At 46.8% G+C, this 19,010-nt stretch overlaps 1 protein-coding gene across 1 annotated transcript; it reads right to left on the bottom strand.

The window, feature by feature from the left end:
- Positions 1–2,040: 2,040 nt before the first annotated feature.
- On the bottom strand, positions 2,041–13,256 carry C1H19orf71 (chromosome 1 C19orf71 homolog). The gene is made up of 4 exons (XM_032214186.1): positions 13,159–13,256; positions 6,821–7,050; positions 3,907–4,032; positions 2,041–2,186 (listed from the first exon to the last, which is right to left on the bottom strand). The coding sequence occupies exons 1-4, from the start codon at positions 13,254–13,256 to the stop codon at positions 2,041–2,043; spliced, it is 600 nt and encodes a 199-aa protein (XP_032070077.1).
- Between the last annotated feature and the right edge of the window lie 5,754 nt (positions 13,257–19,010).

The following is a 19,010-nucleotide window of genomic DNA, read 5'->3' as shown; positions in this document are numbered from 1 at the left end:
AAACTATATAAATTGAAAGATATAAGCAACATGGTTATAGTCATAAGCGGAGAGAGAGAGAGATACTAGGAAGGATGAGAAGAATAATAGTAATGCAGTCTTAATAAATAGTTTGACAGTGTTGTGGGAATTAGTTGTTAAGCAGAGTGATAGCATTCCAGGAAAAACTGTCCTTGTGTCTAGTTGTTCTGGTGTGCAGTGCCCTATAGCGTCGTTTTAACGGTAGAAGTTGAAAGGAACCCTAACAACCACAAACATCTAAACGATGTCTTAAATTATTTTCCTCCTAAAAACTGCCAAAAGTGGAAAAAATCAGTCCCATTGGGAAGATTAGGATTGGTAAATGGGTAGATTAAAATGCTTAAAAGAACCACAATAGACTGAAATGTTGATAAAACCTATCTCAATCCATTCAAAACACCAAACTAGCCTTAAAATGGGTCACCAACTTTCCTGCAATTATCTCAAGAGTGCATTATTTTCATACCAATTACTAATACCAAACTATTACTAGATTTTAAGCTATCACCAGACACAGAGTTCAGTATTCTCTGGGGATCTCAATAGAAATGTTATGAGTGTTGACCGAGATTTCAGCTATTTTACATGTATATTAGTGTGGGGGAAGATACATAATTATCTCTCTTGGCATTGTACAGTATGTTGAGCTCTGACCTAAAAGGTAAGGGAATGTAGCCAAGAGTCACTGAATCATAGAATTGACGTCCTAGAAAGTCCAACTGCCAACCCACGCTCAGCACAAGAATCTTAATTAACGCTTCCCCAACAGATGGCTTCCAGGCTGTCATTAGAACACTACCAGTTAAGGTGAGTTATTGAAAGTGTCTTAATTATCCCAACCTGCATTCATTTTATGCACAGGCCTACTTCCCATGATTTACTCAAAGAGGAGTTGTAAAGGCATTCCATTTGGCATTTTTCAACCAGTTATCAATTTTTTTTGGGTGTATGAGGTGCACCGGAGTATAAAAGGCACCAAGATTTTGAAGAGCTAAACTAAAAAAAAAAAGGTTTTGCACTCTGCAGGCCTCCCAAACCCTCTGCATGCCTTCTTATTTGTCAAAAATGGGGCATGCAAAGAGTTTGAGAGGCCTGCAAAGGGCTCCCAGGGGCTGGGGCGGGCAAAAACGAGCTAAAAAGGGCCCGTTTTTCACTCATTTTTGCCCTCCCCAGCCCCCAGGAGCACTTTGCAGGCCTCTCAAACTCTGTACGTTCATTTTTGCAAAGGGTTCCAGGAGGCCAGAAATGCTGTATTCAGTGTATAAGACACACCCAGATTTTCACCCTTTTGGAGGGGTGGGGGAAGGTGCGTCTTATACTCCAAAAATATATATATTACCTCAGATGTCATTTGCCTTCGTCTCTTCTATCTTTCCTTAGTTTGTCTCTGGTTTTTTTTTTTTTTTTTTAAAAATCAGCATCATTGAAGTAGGGGGTCATCCTAAAGGGCCATGGTGGCACAGTGGTTAGAATGCAGTATTGCAGGTTAATTCTGCCGACTGCCAGGAGTTTGATTCTCACCAGACTCAAGGTTGACTCGGCCTTCCATCCTTCCGAGGTCGGTAAAATGAGGACCCAGGTTGTTGGGGGGGGGGGGCAATGTGTCGACTCTGTAAGTCGCTTAAGAGGCTGCTGTAAAGCACTGTGAAGCTGTATATTAAATCTAAGCGCTACCGCTATTGCTATTCCATGGCAGGGAGTCCCGCCGATTATTTCTGCATTGTATGAAGAAGTACATGAAGAATTGTCTGCCCAACAATTTCATTAGAAAACAAACACACAGGTAAAAGGGCGAAGTGTTCTCGGCTCCCTCCTTTTACAGCACCGTTCACAACAAATTGCCCACGTGTCCATGTGTACCAGGCTGCGGGGGGGGGGGGGGGGGGTACGCCGCCATGCCACATCACTCCAAGGCTCTGGGCCTAGGACATATGGGCCCTGTGCACAAAGGGGAGATGCTATCCCCACCTGGCACCACGAAGGAGGATTATCACATCGCGTCAAGCAGCTGAAGGTGCTTTACTGGTTGTTGGTCGAAGGCTGGTGGCCGAACATCCTCCAGGTGCGGTAGTCCTTTGCTGTGAAGACCGGGGTGTGGAGAGAAAGGTGGGGTACGTACCCTGGTTTTCCCTTCAGCTCCTCAGCAGAACGATTGCGGTTGACGACTGGGGGAAAAAAAAAAGAATAAGGAAGGTTGTGATCAAAAAGAGGCCCAGGAAAATTGAAGGCCGATTTCCTTGTTTTCATGTGGAGCATTGGAGGTTTTTCAGAAGAGGTTGGACAGCCATTTGTTCGGAATGGTACATGGCAATGGTTCCCAAACTTGGCAACTTTAAGACTTGTGGACTTCAACTCCCAGAATTCTCCAGCCAGCAGAGCTGGCTGGAGAATTCTGGGAGTTGAAGTCCACAAGTCTTAAAGTTGCTCTGCTGGCTGGAGAATTCTGGGAGTTGAAGTCCACAAGTCTTAAAGTTGCTCTGCTGGCTGGAGAATTCTGGGAGTTGAAGTCCACAAGTCTTAAAGTTGCTCTGCTGGCTGGAGAATTCTGGGAGTTGAAGTCCACAAGTCTTAAAGTTGCTCTGCTGGCTGGAGAATTCTGGGAGTTGAAGTCCACAAGTCTTAAAGTTGCTCTGCTGGCTGAAGAATTCTGGGAGTTGAAGTCCACAAGTCTTAAAGTTGCTCTGCTGGCTGGAGAATTCTGGGAGTTGAAGTCCACAAGTCTTAAAGTTGCTCTGCTGGCTGGAGAATTCTGGGAGTTGAAGTCCACAAGTCTTAAAGTTGCCAAGTTTGGGAACCACTGGTATATGGCCTTGATGGCGAATCAATGGCATGCGTGCCAGAGGTGGTATGCAGCGCCCTCTGATGGCATGTTAGCCTTCGCCCCAATTCAGCTCCACTGCTCATATGCGCACACCTCCCGTTGGCCAACTGGTCTTTGGGTCTCATATGCAGGAGCTAAAGACCGTGCAGGGAGGCCACATGTGCATGTGGGGCGGCGCATGCAGGGGGACACGCATGCGCTGCATTTTGGGGGTTTGGGCGCAGGCACTCGCATTCACGCATGGGCATGCGCACTTTGGCCACTCAGTCCGGAAACGGTTAGCCATCACTGGTATATGGTCTCCTGCTCAAGCAGGGGATTGGGCTAGCAGACCTCCAATGTCCCTTCCAACTCTGTTGTCCTACATTCTGCATATATCTCTTCAAGGCCTGGGACTTGGGGGAGCTGTTGTCTCAAAGCATCTGGAAACGTCTCGAGGGGAGTCAAAGAAGGCGCCCACCTATTGCAGGCAAGATCAGCAATTCAAAGAAAAACCATCAAGATGGCAGGTGATAAGAAAAGGGGCCATTCTTAACTGGCAAAGGTATCGGTGGTCCTCAACTTCTGGAAATGTTGGACTCAATTGTGGTCGGGTTCTGGCAAGCACTACGGCTGGTTCACTTGATGCATGCTGCGCACCCATGCGCGGTGCAACAAGAATTGTTCTGTGCATGCGCAGAAGCAAAAAACAGGATGGCAGTACCTACGGTGCCATCCAGAGAACCGGTTCAGTGGTGTGGCTGGCCTAGGCCGCTGCCAGTTCCAGAGACCCAGGCCACCAAACCACTACTGGTTCGGCCGAACTGGTCCAAACCAGTAGGAACCCACCACTGGTCGTACATCAAGGTCTATCTGGTGTGAGAAATACTTTTTTTTAAAAATCCAGATGAATTTCACTGGAGGATCCATTTTTCTAGAATTGGGAAAAAGGCAGGTAGGGATTGGGGATTGAGGTCCCCCCTTGTACTCTCAAGAACCATATTGCAAGTCTCTGATAAACCACACCTGCTTGAGTTTCCCTCCACATTCCTTCATTCTCCCCCCCCCCAAATCCTGCTTCTTACCATATTCTTTGCCAGGAATACTATTATCCTTCCATAGAAAAGCACCCCATCGTGTGTTAGGATCCGAATACTGAGGAGGGATGATTGGATCGTAGCAGCTGCTGTCTCGCAAATGCTGGGCATAACCTGAGGATAAAAAAAGCCTTGTGTTGCTACAGCTGAAAAGGCCAATATTTTATTTCAGGGGTGGGGAAACACACCCCTTTTATGACTTGTGGACTACAACTCCCAGCATGGCCGGCTCAGGAATTCTGGGAGTTGAAGTCCACAAGTCAAAAAAGGGCCATCCTTACTTTAATTGGCTACGTCAGATTGTTTAGGTCCTCGCTTAATGGCGTTCAAACCTTTTTACCTTCCTTATTGATCAGAAGTCAGAGTATTATTATTTAAAATTGATTCCTTTCTTAGGATAGGGTGCACTTAAAGCTAAGAAAAGACCCTTGTTTTGAACAAACATAAAAGCAGAGACATCACCTTGCCCACAAAAGTGTGTATAGTCAAGGCTGTGGTTTTCCCAGTTGCAATGTATGGCTGTGAAAGTTGGACCATAAGAAAGACCGAGAGCCAAAGAATGGAGGCCTTTCAACTGTGGTGCTGGAGAAGACTCCTGTGAGTCCCTTGGACTGCAAGGCGATCAAACCGGTCAGTCCTAGAGATCATCAACCCTGACTGCTCTTTAGGAGGCCAGATCCTGGAGAGGAAACTCAAAGATTTTGACCACCTAATGAGAAGGAAAAACTCATCGGAGAAGAGCCTAATGCGGGAAAGATTGAGGGCAAAAGAAGGAGACGACAGAGAATAAGGTGGCTGGATGGAGTCACCGAAGCAGTCGGCGTGAGCTTAAATGGACTTTAGAGGACAGGAAGGCCTGGAGGAACGTTGTCCATGGGGTCGCGATGGGTCTGAGCCGACTTTGCAACAAACAACATTCATTTCAATGTATGGAGGCTATTTTATGCCAGAAAACTCCAATATATGGAAGAACTAGTTATATAGTCCCCTCTACTGGCCAGTAGCAAATACAGGTAGTCCTTAATATACAACTGAAACTGACCCCGCAATTTAGTCTTAGAACATGATTTGCCATAACGTTAATCACTATGTGACCATTCTCAATTCCAGAACTTTTTCTGCGGTGGTCATTAAGCAAATACTGCAGTTGTCAAATGAACTCAGTTGGGACAAATGTTAGTAGTTGGCCCAAAATGACTTGTATGGTCTGGATGAAAGACACTTTGGTGTAAGGGTGAAGGTGCTGGAGGAGGAGGAGAAGAAGGTGCAGCTTCTGGTCCCTCATTGACCACAGGAGTTCTCTGGATAGAGAGACCCTGATTCTAATCCTTCAGCAACAAAAGCTACCTAGGAGTTTGTTTGTTTTTATTGATAGCAGTGTTTATTCTTATAAACCCAATAGAGCAAGTTAACATTTAATTCAAAATCTATATACATGTCATCCCACTTACCCTTTTCCAGAATGAACTATTTTTTCTTTAGGAATATTTTATTTTTATATTTATTTATTTATTTATTTTTTGAATAAAGACAAACAAAATCATCCTCCACTACAAATTGTAGAAAGTGTGTCAATTGGTTACAAAGAGCTTTCGTGCATCCCTTCCACAGTCATCACCTCTGATTCATATCCAATTATCTATTTTACATCACATATATTTATATATCATGCTATCATCATACCTCATCCTTCATATGACTATAGTTGTTTTAACGTCCCTTTTTTTTGCTAAAGGGTTAGGGGTGCAAGGGTCTTGTAACTTGACAGCTTTAAGACTTGCACACTTCAATGCCAGAGTTCCTGAGCCAACATGACTGGAGGAGGAACTCTGGGAGTTGAAGTCCACAAGTCTTAAAGCTGTCAAGTTTGAACACCCCTGGGGTTTTTTTTTCTAAAGGGCTAGGGTTTCAAGGGTCTTGTAACTTGATAGCTTTAAGACTTGCGTGCTTCAAATGCCAGAGTTTCTGAGTCAACATTTTGGTTGCTAAGCAAGAGCGTTGTTAAGTGAGTTTCACCACATTTTACAAGTTGGTCACGCCCACCCAGTCACATGACTGCCAAGCCACTCCCACTCGGTCACATGGCTGGTAAGCCACTCCCACCTGGTCACATGATTGGCAAGCCACTCCCACAAAGCAGGCCACACCTACAGAAGAGGTTCTAAAAAAATTTGAAACCCACCACTGTCCCCAGCCCAGCCCAGCGGGGTTGTTATGGGCAAAAATAGATATTGCACTACTCTTAAATAGCAATATAATAGCACTTAGACAACTTCATAGCCCTTTACAGCACGGGACCCAAACTGTGACCCCTACTCACGCTAGCATCGCCACAAGCAACACACAGTCACTAGTGTTACCGTGAGCGTCGTATAGATGCTCACAGCCCCATTTGCGTGTGTAGCCTCGTGTGTGTGTGTGGGGCACATGCACACACGCCCATTCATGTGCGCACATGCACATATAAAAGCTCCCCTCCCCCCATCTCAGTCGCCAACCCAGAAATGTTGGGAAGGTTGTTCTGGTGCTCAAGCGGGAGGCCCTACACCTGGGGTCCCCAACCTGTGGGCCACTATAGACCGTGGCTTGATGGCCCCTGGCTGCGTGAGTGGCTGGCTAGTGTGCATGCGGTGCGCACTAGTGTTGCCGCAAGCGTCATACGAGCACTAGGGTTGCCTTGAGCGTCATGCGTGTTGGATTCGTGGTTAATTGAAGAGGCGTGAGGCAGCTGAGTTGTCAAGCAGGGCGACCAATAGAAATGCTTAGATAGCCCGCGCTCAACCAACCGCGCTTTAGCCAATCAGACGCGGCTGAGCTGTTGCTGACTCAGGAATTCTGGGAATTGGTCCACAGCTCCTAAAATTGCCATCGTTGCCTGTTTCCCACTGCCTTAAACACTTACCAGGTGGCAGAGCCTTCTCCTGTTTGGCACCGGACCTCTGCCAGCGGTGGTGGGTCTCTCGGCCCAGGGGCTCAGTGATGGCGTACCAGGCATCGCGGTTGCGGCTGTTTGTCAGACCGGTATACCAGGTTTGAGGGATGGCATCCCACCCCATAGGGGTGAATTTCCAGCGGACGGCCTCTTTTATAACAGGGGCGTTCCGGGGCCCTCTCAGAGAAAGGTATTGATCACTGTCAAAGGGACAAAATAAAATATCTATTACTTCAATTACCCAGATGCATCATGGCTGGCCAAGAAAACACAGAGAGGGATATGGATTTTGGAGTGACCAGAATGCCCAGGAGTAAATTGAAATCAAGTTCAATTCAGTTTAAGCTTACATTAAATGCTCTCTCAGAAGGAAGGATCTCTATTAAATTATTACTACTGCATTAAGTGCCAATCAAATTGGAGCAGTGGTTGAACCACACTCTGATTCAGATGAAGTAAATGTGAAGAGATCTTGACTTTCCATACATGCTGATGGGGTCAGAGCTATCAATACATAATTAAACAGGAAATATTCAGATCTAGTGGAGAACAGAGTGGATCTGTTGAATTGAAAAGGCTAGGGAATCCTAAGGAAAGACTGAAAATGGAATTGCCAGCCCAGTAATCCACCTAGATCTAAATCTTTTCTTTCTTTCTTTTAACAACCTAATAATCCCTTACATGGAGGTGGAATCAGGGTGACTGAACAGAGCTTAAGTTTACTGGCCGGATGCCCTTCCTGATGCCTATGCAAAGTTCGCAGCATACAATTACTCATTACGCCCAGAGAGAGAAATACCTGCCCTACCCAGGATTGAACTCACAGCCTTGTGATGTGATTGTGATGTGAGAGCTCCACCTGTGGGCCACCACACTGCTTACCTAGAAAAATCTATACTATACAATGTTCATATCAGGGATATACTGCAAACTGTTCTGATCAAAACATTTAGAAAAAGGATGTAAGCCGCCTAGAGTCAGTTTCAATCAGATGGGCAGGACACAAGTGAATAGGTTTATTTATTTATTTATGAATAGGTTTATTTATAGGCCGCCCTTTTCCCTGAGGGGACTCAGGGCGGCTAACAACTCATAGGGAAGGGGATACAGACAATAACATATAACATTACATATAATTAAAAAGTAAACAACATTCATCCAACATTCGGGTGGGGGCAGATCAATCTCTACCCCCAGGCCTGGCAGGATAGCCAGTTCTTGAGGGCTGCGCGGAAGGTCTGAAGGGTGGTGAGGGTACGGATCCCCACGGGGAGCTCGTTCCAGAGGGTCGGAGCTGCCACTGAAAAGGCTCTCCTCCGCGTAGTAGCCAGCCGGCACTGGCTGGCAGATGGCACTCGGAGGAGGCCTAATCTATGAGATCTAATCGGTCTTGAGGAGGTAATCGGCAGGAGGCGGTCTCCCAAGTACCCAGATCCACTACCATGGAGGGCTTTATAGGTGGTAAGAAGCACCTTGAAGCGCACACGGAGATCAACAGGTAGCCAGTGCAGCTCGCGGAGGATAGGTGTTATGTGGGTGAACCGAGGTGCACCCACAATCACTTGCGCGGCCGCATTCTGGACTAGCTGAAGTCGCCGGATGCTCTTCAAGGGCAGCCCCATGTAGAGCACGTTGCAGTATTCCAGCCTAGAGGTCACGAGGGCGCGAGTGACTGTTGTGAGTGCCTCCCGATTCAGGTAGGGTCGCAACTGGCGCACCAGGCGAACCTGGGCGAATGCCCCCCTGGTCACAGCCGACAGGTGATGATCAAAAGTCAGCTGTGGATCCAGGAGGACTCCCAAGTTGCGGACCCTGTCTGAGGGGTGTAAAATTTGGCCCCCCAGCCTGAGTGATGGAATGCTAGCCAAATTGTTGGGAGGGAAACACAACAGCCACTCGGTCTTTTCTGGGTTGAGTACAAGCTTGTTAGCCCGCATCCAGTCTCTAACGGCCTCAAGACCCTGGTTCATCACGTCCACCGCTTCATTGAGTTGGCACGGGGCGGACAGATACAGCTGTGTATCGTCCGCATATTGATGGTATCTTATCCCGTGCCTCCGAATGATCTCGCCCAGCGGTTTCATGTAGATGTTAAATAGTACGGGGGACAGGACCGACCCCTGCGGCACCCCATATGTTAGGGGCCTCATGATCGATCTCTGTCCCCCGACCAACACCGACTGCGACCTGTCCGAGAGGTAGGAGGAGAACCACTGCAGAACAGTGCCTCCCACCCCCACCTCCCGCAGTCGTCGCAGAAGGATACCATGGTCGATGGTATTGAAAGCCGCTGAGAGGTCAAGAAGAACCAAGATGGAGGGATGACCTCCATCCCTGGCTCTCCAGAGATCATCGGTCAATGCGACCAAAGCGGTTTCTGTGCTGTAACCAGGTCTGAAGCCGGACTGGAAGGGGTCCAGGTAATCGGCTTCCTCCAAGGACCGCTGAAGCTGGTAGGCCACCACCTTCTCAACAACCTTCCCGATAAAGGGGAAGTTGGAGACTGGACGATAGTTGTTAAGTACAGCTGGATCCAGAGATGGTTTCTTCAGGAGGGGTCTCACCACCGCCATTTTAAGTGCGGCGGGGAAGTGCCCCTCCCGAAGCGAGGCGGTAATAACCGCTTGGATCCAGCTCCGTGTCACCTCCCTGCTGTTAGCTACCAGCCAGGAGGGACACGGGTCCAGTACACAGGTGGAGGCACTCACAGCCCTCATGGCCTTGTCCACGTCCCCGGGGGTAACGTCCTGAAACTCAACCCAGCGCTGGTCTACCAAGTCGTCCACTCGTGCCTCGGCTGGATCTGCAAGGGTGGAGTCCAGATCCGACCGAAACCGAGCAACTTTGTCCGCCAAGAACTGGGCATAGTCTTCAGCCCTACCCTGGATCCACCTGAAGTGTGAAATAAACAGACAAACAAACAAAAAAACAGGAAAAGTACATAAGTAATCAATTAAATCAACATGAATTAACAAGATCACTGCACTTCAGTGGCTTCCTTTCACTGAATGTGCTTTAGCCTGGGAAAAAGCTTCATAATTAAGACACACACAATCATTTATGCCATAGAGCCATGATGGAGAACCCATGGCATGGGTGCCACCTCTCTGTGGGCATGTGAGCTCTCGCCCTGGCTCAGCTCCACCGCGTATGCAAGCACAGCTGATTTTCGGGTCTCTGCCGTGCACGCGCAGGGAGAGAGGTGTGTCACGTGTGCATGCATGGGGGTGGGGGGGAGCATGGGGTGGTGTGGCGCGCCTCGCTGCGCCCCATTTTCGGTCCCAGAAGGCTTCAGGGATGCCTACTAGGCCCAAAACAGGGAGGGTCGCATGTGCATGCGTGGGAGGAGTGTGTGTGTGTGGGGTCATGTGTGCATGTGGGGGTTGCGGGGGGGAGTGTCACCCATGCAATGCATTATGGGTGTGGGCACGCGCATGCGCACTTTCGGCACGCAAGGATAAAAAGGTTAGCCATCACGGCCATAGAGAAAAGAGGTTGGAACAGAATGATCCATATGAAACAGGTCCACAAAGATCAAGGTGGATTCCAGAACCATGCAATTGAAGCCCAACCTCTTTTTATGACTTTGGTCCAGGGGTGGGTTTCAACCGGTTCGCGGCGGTCCCTGCGAACCAGTTGGTCGCCGAACCCGGAAGTAAGTAACCTCCGGGAACAGTGAAGGGTGCGCCCGCCCGCCCGCGGTCCTTACCCGGTTTTGACGAGTTCTGCGCTTCCACGCATGCGCAGGACGCATACAGCGCCTGCACGATCGTCCAAGAGCAGCTGGAGCATTGCGCAGACTCTAGTACGCATGCGTGCACTGCGTACGTGCACGAGGACGCCGCCGGCCCCGAACCGGTTGGAACGGGGCGAGAAACCCACCCCTACTTTGGTCACATGGTTGGGGGGTTGCCTATCTTGCCTTTTTTGACTTCCCCCAACCCTCTGAATAGGAAGTTTTCCTCACTCTCTTAAAACCAGGACTCAGTCCCGGAATGTGACCGCAAGAGGTAAAAACAGACAAAAAGAAAACCTTTCCCATGATGAAATCTACGAATTCAACACCACAGGATGCTGAGAGGGCCAAAAGCTAAAGTGATTTATGAATCCACAAATGACAGGTTCTACTGAGGGTTAATCTTCCTTCTGGGTCGCGGGGCAGCAGCCTCTGAAGGACAACAATGTTAGGAGAGGGAGATGTTTCCATCTCCTGTGAGCATCCCAAAGGCATCTAATTGGCCACTCTGGGACACCAAGGATAGGGCTAAAAGCAGTGGTGGGATGCTCCCGGTTTAACAACCGGTTCGGTGAGTGCGCACTTTGTGTGCATGCGTGTTTTGCGCACGCGTGCAGCGGTGAAAATGGAGCATTTAGAAGCTCAGCTGCTTACCTTCCAAGTCAGCAATGGTAAGTAGAGCAGCTGGGGGCAGGGAGGAATCAGCTGTGCTGCACGATTGAGATGAGCTAGAAAGCAGGAAATAAAGGACAGGATAGAGCAGGGAGAGGTGGGTGGATCCAGCTGATTGTCGGAGCTAGAACCCCACCCTTGGTCTTCTGGGCTGCTCTGATCAGAAGGGCTTCTCTTCAAAATCTATCTCAAGTTTGTTGTGGGAGTAATTTAATGGCTTATAATGGGAGCGCGGTGAGCTCACAAGGTGAGGACACTGGGTTGATTAGCAAGCCCGCGTTCGAGACTCGAGTGCTTCTGTGTGGAAGAGTGAGTTCCCATCATTTGCTCCTGCCAAGCTAGTAGCATAAGGGAGCAATCACAAGTAGATAAATAGGTACCACTTTGGTGGGTACATTAACAGGGACATGGAAGAGCCCTCAACCGGAGGTCCCCCCGGGGCAGTGGTGATGTCACCAGCTAAGCCTTTCAACCTGGAAGCATAATAGGTGCTTCCGTCACAAACAGGAGTGACTGGCTTATAATCCAGAACCCCCTAAAGAGTTCCATAAAGAGTAAAAAAAAAAGTTCTGATGAAAAGTGAATGAGCCATTCTTGTTCCACCTGTTATTTATTCTTTGAAAAAAAATGATTCATCTGGCCTTTCAAAAGCTTTTACAACCAAATCAACAGTTCCAGGCAATAATTGCGACAATATGAAATAAATTTATAGATTCCCCATTCACCTCCTGCAAGTCTCCAGGCCCCGCATTTTATAGAAAGGTTCATTTCAAAGGATGAGACTTCGGAAGGGGACATGACTCATTTTAATCCACTATTTGGAATTAAAATGTTGTTCTGCCTCTGGAAAGAGAGATTGGCACATGACTTTAATGAGCTGACACACTATCCGAGCCCCTAAAACACGGGTGTCAAATTCGATTTCCTTGAGGGCCGCATCAGGGTTGTGTTTGACTTTGGGGGCTGGGATGGGTATGGCAGGGGGCATAGCCAGCTTGACATCACTTGTGTCAGGGATGCCTGCGATGGCCCAAGCTCTCTGCCAATGAAAATGGGCTCCCGAGCTCCGTTTCCAGCTGCAACGGCCTCCTGCAATCCTCTGCCAGGGAAAATGGAGTCTCTCTGTTTTCCCTGGCAGAGGCAACAGGGGTGGGATTCAGCTGGTTCGGACCAGTTTGGGCGAACTGATAGCTCCGATGATCAGCTGAGAGTGAACCAGTTCACTCCAACGATCAGGTGGACCCGCTTGCCTGTCCTGGCAGGATCCCACCACTGCACTGCAGTCTGGTCTTTTGCTGTTTCCAGGGCAACCCCATGGCCCAGATCTAAGCACCCCGTGGGCTGGATCTGGCCCACGGGCCTTGAGTTCGATACCCCGGCCCTAAAATATGTCTGTAGGAAGCTGCAGAAAGGAAACCATCCTTTTGAACACCGGAGGGAAAGCATTGAGCAGAGGGCAAAGGCAGGGTGGATTGTTTGGAAAATTTGCAAGATCCAAAGACCAAACTAGGAATCGGGAGCATCTTTAAAGATTGAAGTCAGAAATGGTGGCTGCCACAGCTGAATTGAATCTTTGCTGGATGCAGATAACAAAGAGGTGGAGTTTTGATCACTTTTGCAGCCACCATTTTGATTTTTTTGACCTTTGGTGATCTCCTGGTAAGCTTTTCCTGCAGTAATCTAGAAGAGGAAGGAAGGAAGGAAGGAAGGAAGGAAGGAAGGAAGGAAGGAAGGAAGGAAGGAAGGAAGGATGGATTGTGGGAGTTGAAGTCCACATATCTTTAAGTTGCCAGAGTTGAAAAACATGGCCATAGGCATAGATGATGTTAGGAAGCCATTTTTCCCTGTCAAATAAAGCCCAGGGTGTGATAGTAGTTTGCACCATTGTGAAGACACTTACCTGTAGAGCGGAGTGGGGAAGTTAGTTTCTAAGGTGTTAAGAGGGACATATGGACGATTTAATACCAAATCCCGGTGCGACAAGTCATGGAAATCCATTGCAAGCCTGTGATGTCCCCTCCTGCAGCCCAGGCCAGCTTAAGAGAGTTTCCCTTTGGCTGGAGGCAAGAGAAAGATGAGTCACGTCATTGTTTGACTTACACACCTCCTGGCAACCATCCCCTTAGCAACCGGTGCAGCAACAGGGGAGACAATGAACGATGGAGTATGTTAGGTCCACAGGACCGGAAGGGGGAGGAAAGGTAATAGTAAAAGATCAGGAAAAGCCCCCAATTTGTACAGAAGAGAAGAAGGGACAGAGTCCTTCTTCCCTTTCTCCTTCCGGGTGTTGTTTTCAATAGTGTTGGCTGTATTCATACATTTGTGGGGGGGAGGTCTTGGAATGATATTATGAGAAATGGTGGAAGCTGGGAAAGGAAGGGAAGAGAGCATAGGCACCAAGAAACACGGAATCATTCTAAAAGATTCTGCTCAATTAACAACCTATCAATATGGGTCGGAAATTCTTCTTACAAGAGTGGTTTTTTAAAAAAACTTTGGCAACTTTAAGATACAAGGACTTCAACTCCCAGAATTCCCTAGCCAGGGAATGGCCAGTGGTCAAGGGGTTGAGATGGAGAGAGGTTCCCTTTCTGATAACATTCCCTGCCAATGAAGCAAATATTGCTGAAAATTAAATTATTAAATTAAATGGAAGACTTCAGCACCTCTCCAGCAGTAAATCAGATCAGCATAGATCAGTGATGGCAAAACTTTTTGGCACCGAGTGCCCAAACCAGAATGTGCGTGCATATGCGCATATGTGTGCTGGAGCGCCAAAGACCAGTTGGTGTGCATGCCTGGTTTTTGGCCGTTTTTGGTTGTTTTGGAGCCATTTTCAGGCTGTTTTAGGGCAGTTTTCGGGCCATTGTTCGGGCCAAAACCAGCCCAAAAATGGCCTGGAAAACGGCCTGTTTTTTTGTCTGGTTTTGGGGCCGTTTTCCGGTGTCCACAAAAACCACCTGGCTGGCATGCATCTGCGCACTAGAAACCAGAAGAGCAACTGGTGACAGCATTCATGCCGAGAAAGGCTCTGCCTGCCACCTCTCTAGCATCCATGCCATAGGTTCACCATCACAATCGTACACCATTTCTGACAGCTGGCAGTCCAATCTCTTCTGGAAAGCTTCCAGTGATGAAGCTCCCATAACTTCTGAAGGCAACTTCTGTTCCATGGGTTGATTGTTCCCACTGTTAGAAAATTTCTCCTTCTTTCCAGGTTGAATCTCTCCTTGGTCAGTTTTCATCCATTATTCCTTGCATGGACTTTGAGTGCTTGGAAAATAGCTTGACCCTGTCTTTGTGGCAGCCCCTCAAATATTGGAAGACTACTATAATGTCGCCTCTGGTCCTTCTCTAGCCCAGTTCCTGCAACTGTTCAGCATATATTTTAGCCTCCAATCCCCTAACCTGCTTCGTTGCTCTTCTCTGCACTCTTTCTAGAGTAAGGGGTCCCCAAACTTGGCAACTTTAAGACTTGTGGACTTCAACTCCCAGAATTCTCCAGCCAACTCTTAAAGTTGCCAAGTTTGAAGACCTCTGTTCTAGACTCTCCTCATCTTTTTTATAGTGTGGTGTATGTAATGGAAATAGCAATGAAATAAAAATTGAGTTAGTTTCATTTGAAGTGTGATTGAACTCTAGTCAACAACACTTTTCATGACACCTTAAATAAATCTCCAAACTGGATCTAAGAGAAAAGCTTTAAAAGGGCCAGTTTTGATTGATGGTTAAGGCACTGGGCTACAAACTGAGAGACAAAGATTCTAATCCCGGTGAACTTGAGCCAGTCACCCTCTCTTAGACTTAGGAAGAGGCAATGGCAAATCATATCCAAAATCCTACCAAGAAAACTGCAGGGATTAGTCCAGGCAGCTCCCAGCAGAGGTGAGTTCCTACCGGTTCGGACCAGTTCGGCCGAGTAGGTAGTAACTTGGCTGGCCACACCCCCAAACTGGTTCTATCGGCAGCGCCATAGATGCCGCCATTTTGTTTTATGCTTCTGTGCATGTGCAGAAGCAATTTCTTCACTACTGTGCATACATGTGTAGCGCGCATCAATCGTGCGCGCACGCAAAGCACGTCCCTGAGTAAACCAGGAGTAAAAAAAGCCGGAACCCACCCCTGGTTCCCGGAATCAATACTGATTCAAAGGCATGAAAAACAAACCAAGAAAGATTTAAGCACTTTTGCTGCAGGCAACACGGAGCACGGAAAGAGAAGTTTGAGCACGGAGTAGCATTGAGGTGCATACCTGAATTTAGTACACAGATCATCCTAAATTCTAAGACAGTTTTGGTTTTGAGATAGTTAACAGTAGCAATGGATACATCATTGGAAGATTGAAGCATTGGTTGGAGACAGATTTTTCAGGAGGAAATCTATCTTATGTGATTGCTGAAAACCAGCAATTGATGGTAGATAAGTAATAAAACCAGGGACACGGTGGCTCAGTGGCTAAGAGACTGAGCTTGTCAGTCAGAAGGTTGGCAATTCAGCGGTTTGAATCCCTAGCGCCGCGTAACAGAGTGAGCTCCGGTTACTTGTCTCAGCTTCTGCCAACCTAGCAGTCCGAAAGCACATAAAAATGCAAGTAGAAAATAGGAACCACCTTTGGTGGGAAGGTAACAGCGTTCTGTGCACCTTCGGCGTTTCATCATGCTGGCCACATGACCACGGAGACATCTTCAGACTGTGCTGGCGCTTTGGCTTTGAAACAGAGATGAGCACTGCCACCTAGAGTCATGAATGACTAGCACGCATGTGCAGGGGAACCTAAGTAATAAATCTACATGTTTGGCATAATATGTTATGAGCCTGGTCAACGCTGCACGTGTGCTATGGTTTATGATTTATTGTCGGAGAAACCCAGATGTTTTAAGGTTTGTTCAACAACTTACGGTTTAAGCATTTTGTGGATGCTTTGCTATCCAACCTGGTTAACACATTGGGCTAAATGAGTTAACTGTCAGGTGTGCTTGGAATGTGGTCCTCCCCCTTTCCTCACCATGGCAACTTATACAAACATGCCAATGCTTTATGAGTTGACATTAACTATGATTAAACAACTACAATGGCTAAGGTCAAACACAGCATGAAAAACAACAGCAAACAGATGATATTATGGCAAGAATGCAATGTGTGAAATCAGTGTCTATGAGGGTACTCAAAGATTCGATGACAGATTGCTTGCTTCTATTAATAGAAGCTTGAAATGGTTTCTATAGCAACGAAAAGCAATCCGCTGCACATTTAACATTTTGAGATGATTGCAACAAATGAACTTTTCATTTTCCACGTTAAGTTTAATAGAATCAACTTTATTTCATCCCTTATTTCATCTAGTGTTTTGCCAATTTTTTAAATCATTTTTTTTAAAAACCTACAATTTGCTAAGTCTCAATGGCTGAACACTCACAATACACAGTAAGCCTTAAACTATGGATTGTAAACTACCAATGAAAGCCACAGATATTGTACGAGGATGTAACCCAGCTTGGTTTGGGCTGAACCATGTTTTGTGTAAACAGAGGCACCATAACTAAAGATCAGAAAGCCCGACCTATCTAAAACTGAACAGTGTCTAAAACAAGGAAATACTTTGGGATTATACTCCTCAGCACCAAGGTCAGAATAAAATAGCAGAGTTGGAAGGAACCTTGGAGGTCTTCTAGTCCAACCCCCTGTTCAAGCAGGAGACCTTATACCACTCCAGACAAATGGTTGTCCAATCTCTTCTTAGAAACCTCCAGTGATGGAGCAACCCGCAACTTCTGGAGGCAAGTTGTTCCACTGATTTATTGTTCTAACCTTCAGGAAATTTCTCCTTAGTTCTAGGTTGGGTCTCTCCTTTATTAGTTTCCATCCATTGCTTCTTGTTCTACCCTCAGGTTCTTTGGACAATAGATTGACACCCCCCCCCCTTTTCTTTGGGGCAGCCCCTGAGCCGAGGTGGTGCAGTGGTTAAATGCAGCACCGCAGGCTACTTCAGCTGACTGCAGTTCTGCAGTTCTGCTGTTCAAATCTCACCGGCTCAGGATTGACTCAGCCTTCCATCCTTCCGAGGTGGGTAAAATGAGGACCCGGATTGTTGTTGGGGGCAATATGCTGACTCTGTAAACCGCTTAGAGAGGACTGAAAGCCCTATGAAGCGGTATATAAGTCTAACTGCTATTGCTATATTGAAACACTGCTATCATGTCATCCCAGGACCTTCTTTTCATCAGACTAGACATACGCAGTTCCTGCAACCATTCCTCATATGTTTTAGCCTCCAGTTCCCTGAACAGAAGTGGGGGGAAACATTCAATGAAAACACTTCCATGTCCCATATTCATTAATCAGCTGAAGCTAAGCCTAGAGACATTCCAGCAGTCCTGAATTGTATCTGTGATAAACAGATCTAGTAAGCAGTGAAAGTGAAATGGAAAATGAAATTGTAATTTAGGTAGCCCTTGACTTACAACCATTCATTTAGTGGCCATTCGAAGTTACAACAGCACTGAAAAATGTGACTTATGATGGGTCCCCATACCTACAACTATTGCACCCCCACATTCACAGGATCAAAATTCAGGTACTTGACAACCGGCATATATATATTTATGATGGTTACAGTATCCTGGGGTTATGTGATTGCCATTCGCCATCTTCCCAAGGGCCAAGGTTGAGAAACGCTACACTCGTTGTACACTGTCCACCATGACAAAGGGAGAAACATGATTCTTTTCTAAGCAATGACAAGCAGGCAAATCTTAGGATATGGATGGAATAAAATACCAGCCATCTTCTTTCCACCTTGTTTTTTTTTTAATTGTGCAGCAACTCTTCCATTTAGAAATGTCTATTGTCATCGTCCAGGTAGGACAAGGTTGTCCCCACAGTGCTTTTTCAAAATTTTCAGCATTTGTCATAGTTCATTCCTCTTGGAAGAGACTGCTGCTCAGTTGCCCTTGGATTTTAGCATGCCTGACTGTTGGTATCATCTGCCCGAACAATTCTGAAGAATTTAAAAACTTTCCCTCTTTTATGCCTTTTTACTTATTATTAATATAAATGTGTGACCCAATGAAGGACAGTGTCAGCCCTGAAACTGTTTTGAAGATCTTCAGGGGTATCACAGCAAGGCCGGTTGCAGCTGTGGGAACGTGAAGGGGGAGATAGAGATAGTTTGGGGGGGGGAAGTGTAGCCAAAATAACAATCTTTCCCATGGAAGCCAAGGACGTCCCCACCAGGTGCTTGGAAGGCATGGACCAAAGGCAGCCAAAGAAGGACCTGAGACCTGATTAGACAATGTGATGGATGTGTGACCTGGAGGGCATGAACTTTGGGTTTTGATTTGGATGGGGAAAACTTTGGGTCCTTCAGAGTCGGGTTTTCACCAGTTGTGCCAAGATGGCATTCCTAATAAAATTTTACTTTGAGGAAACTCCAGGCCTCAGAGCTTTGATTTCATAAGGTCTGTTACTTGGAACCCTGACAGACACGGCATTTTAGAATGTAACCCTGTTTTGAAAAATATCAGACACTTGACAAATAAATTGTTCTATTCACAAGTCTTTAATGCCAGATACATTAACTTTACACATGAAGCTATACACTTTTTTTTGCACCATACCCCACACATCCTGTGGCCCCTTATGTGACGCACTGCATACATAAGAATGCCACACATTCACACAAAACAGAAACACCTCATTCCAAAAAGAATTTTTCAGATACTTCTGGCCAAAAGATAATACATAAAGAAATAC

The sequence above is a fragment of the Thamnophis elegans genome, chromosome 1 (assembly GCF_009769535.1).
Source record: "Thamnophis elegans isolate rThaEle1 chromosome 1, rThaEle1.pri, whole genome shotgun sequence".
NCBI lineage: Eukaryota > Metazoa > Chordata > Lepidosauria > Squamata > Colubridae > Thamnophis > Thamnophis elegans.
The sequence above is the reverse complement of the archived record's forward strand: the minus strand, read 5'-3'. Positions and strand labels throughout refer to the sequence as shown.

Coding starts and splice junctions, on each gene's coding strand:
- C1H19orf71 (XM_032214186.1), bottom strand. CDS start 13,256: ATGGATTTCCATGACTTGTCGCACCGGGATTTGGTATTAAATCGTCCA. Junction 7,051..13,158: donor TTCCCCACTCCGCTCTACAG/GTAAGTGTCTTC, acceptor TCCCTTTGACAG/TGATCAATACCTTTCTCTGA. Junction 2,187..3,906: donor TATTCCTGGCAAAGAATATG/GTAAGAAGCAGG, acceptor TTTTTCCCCCAG/TCGTCAACCGCAATCGTTCT.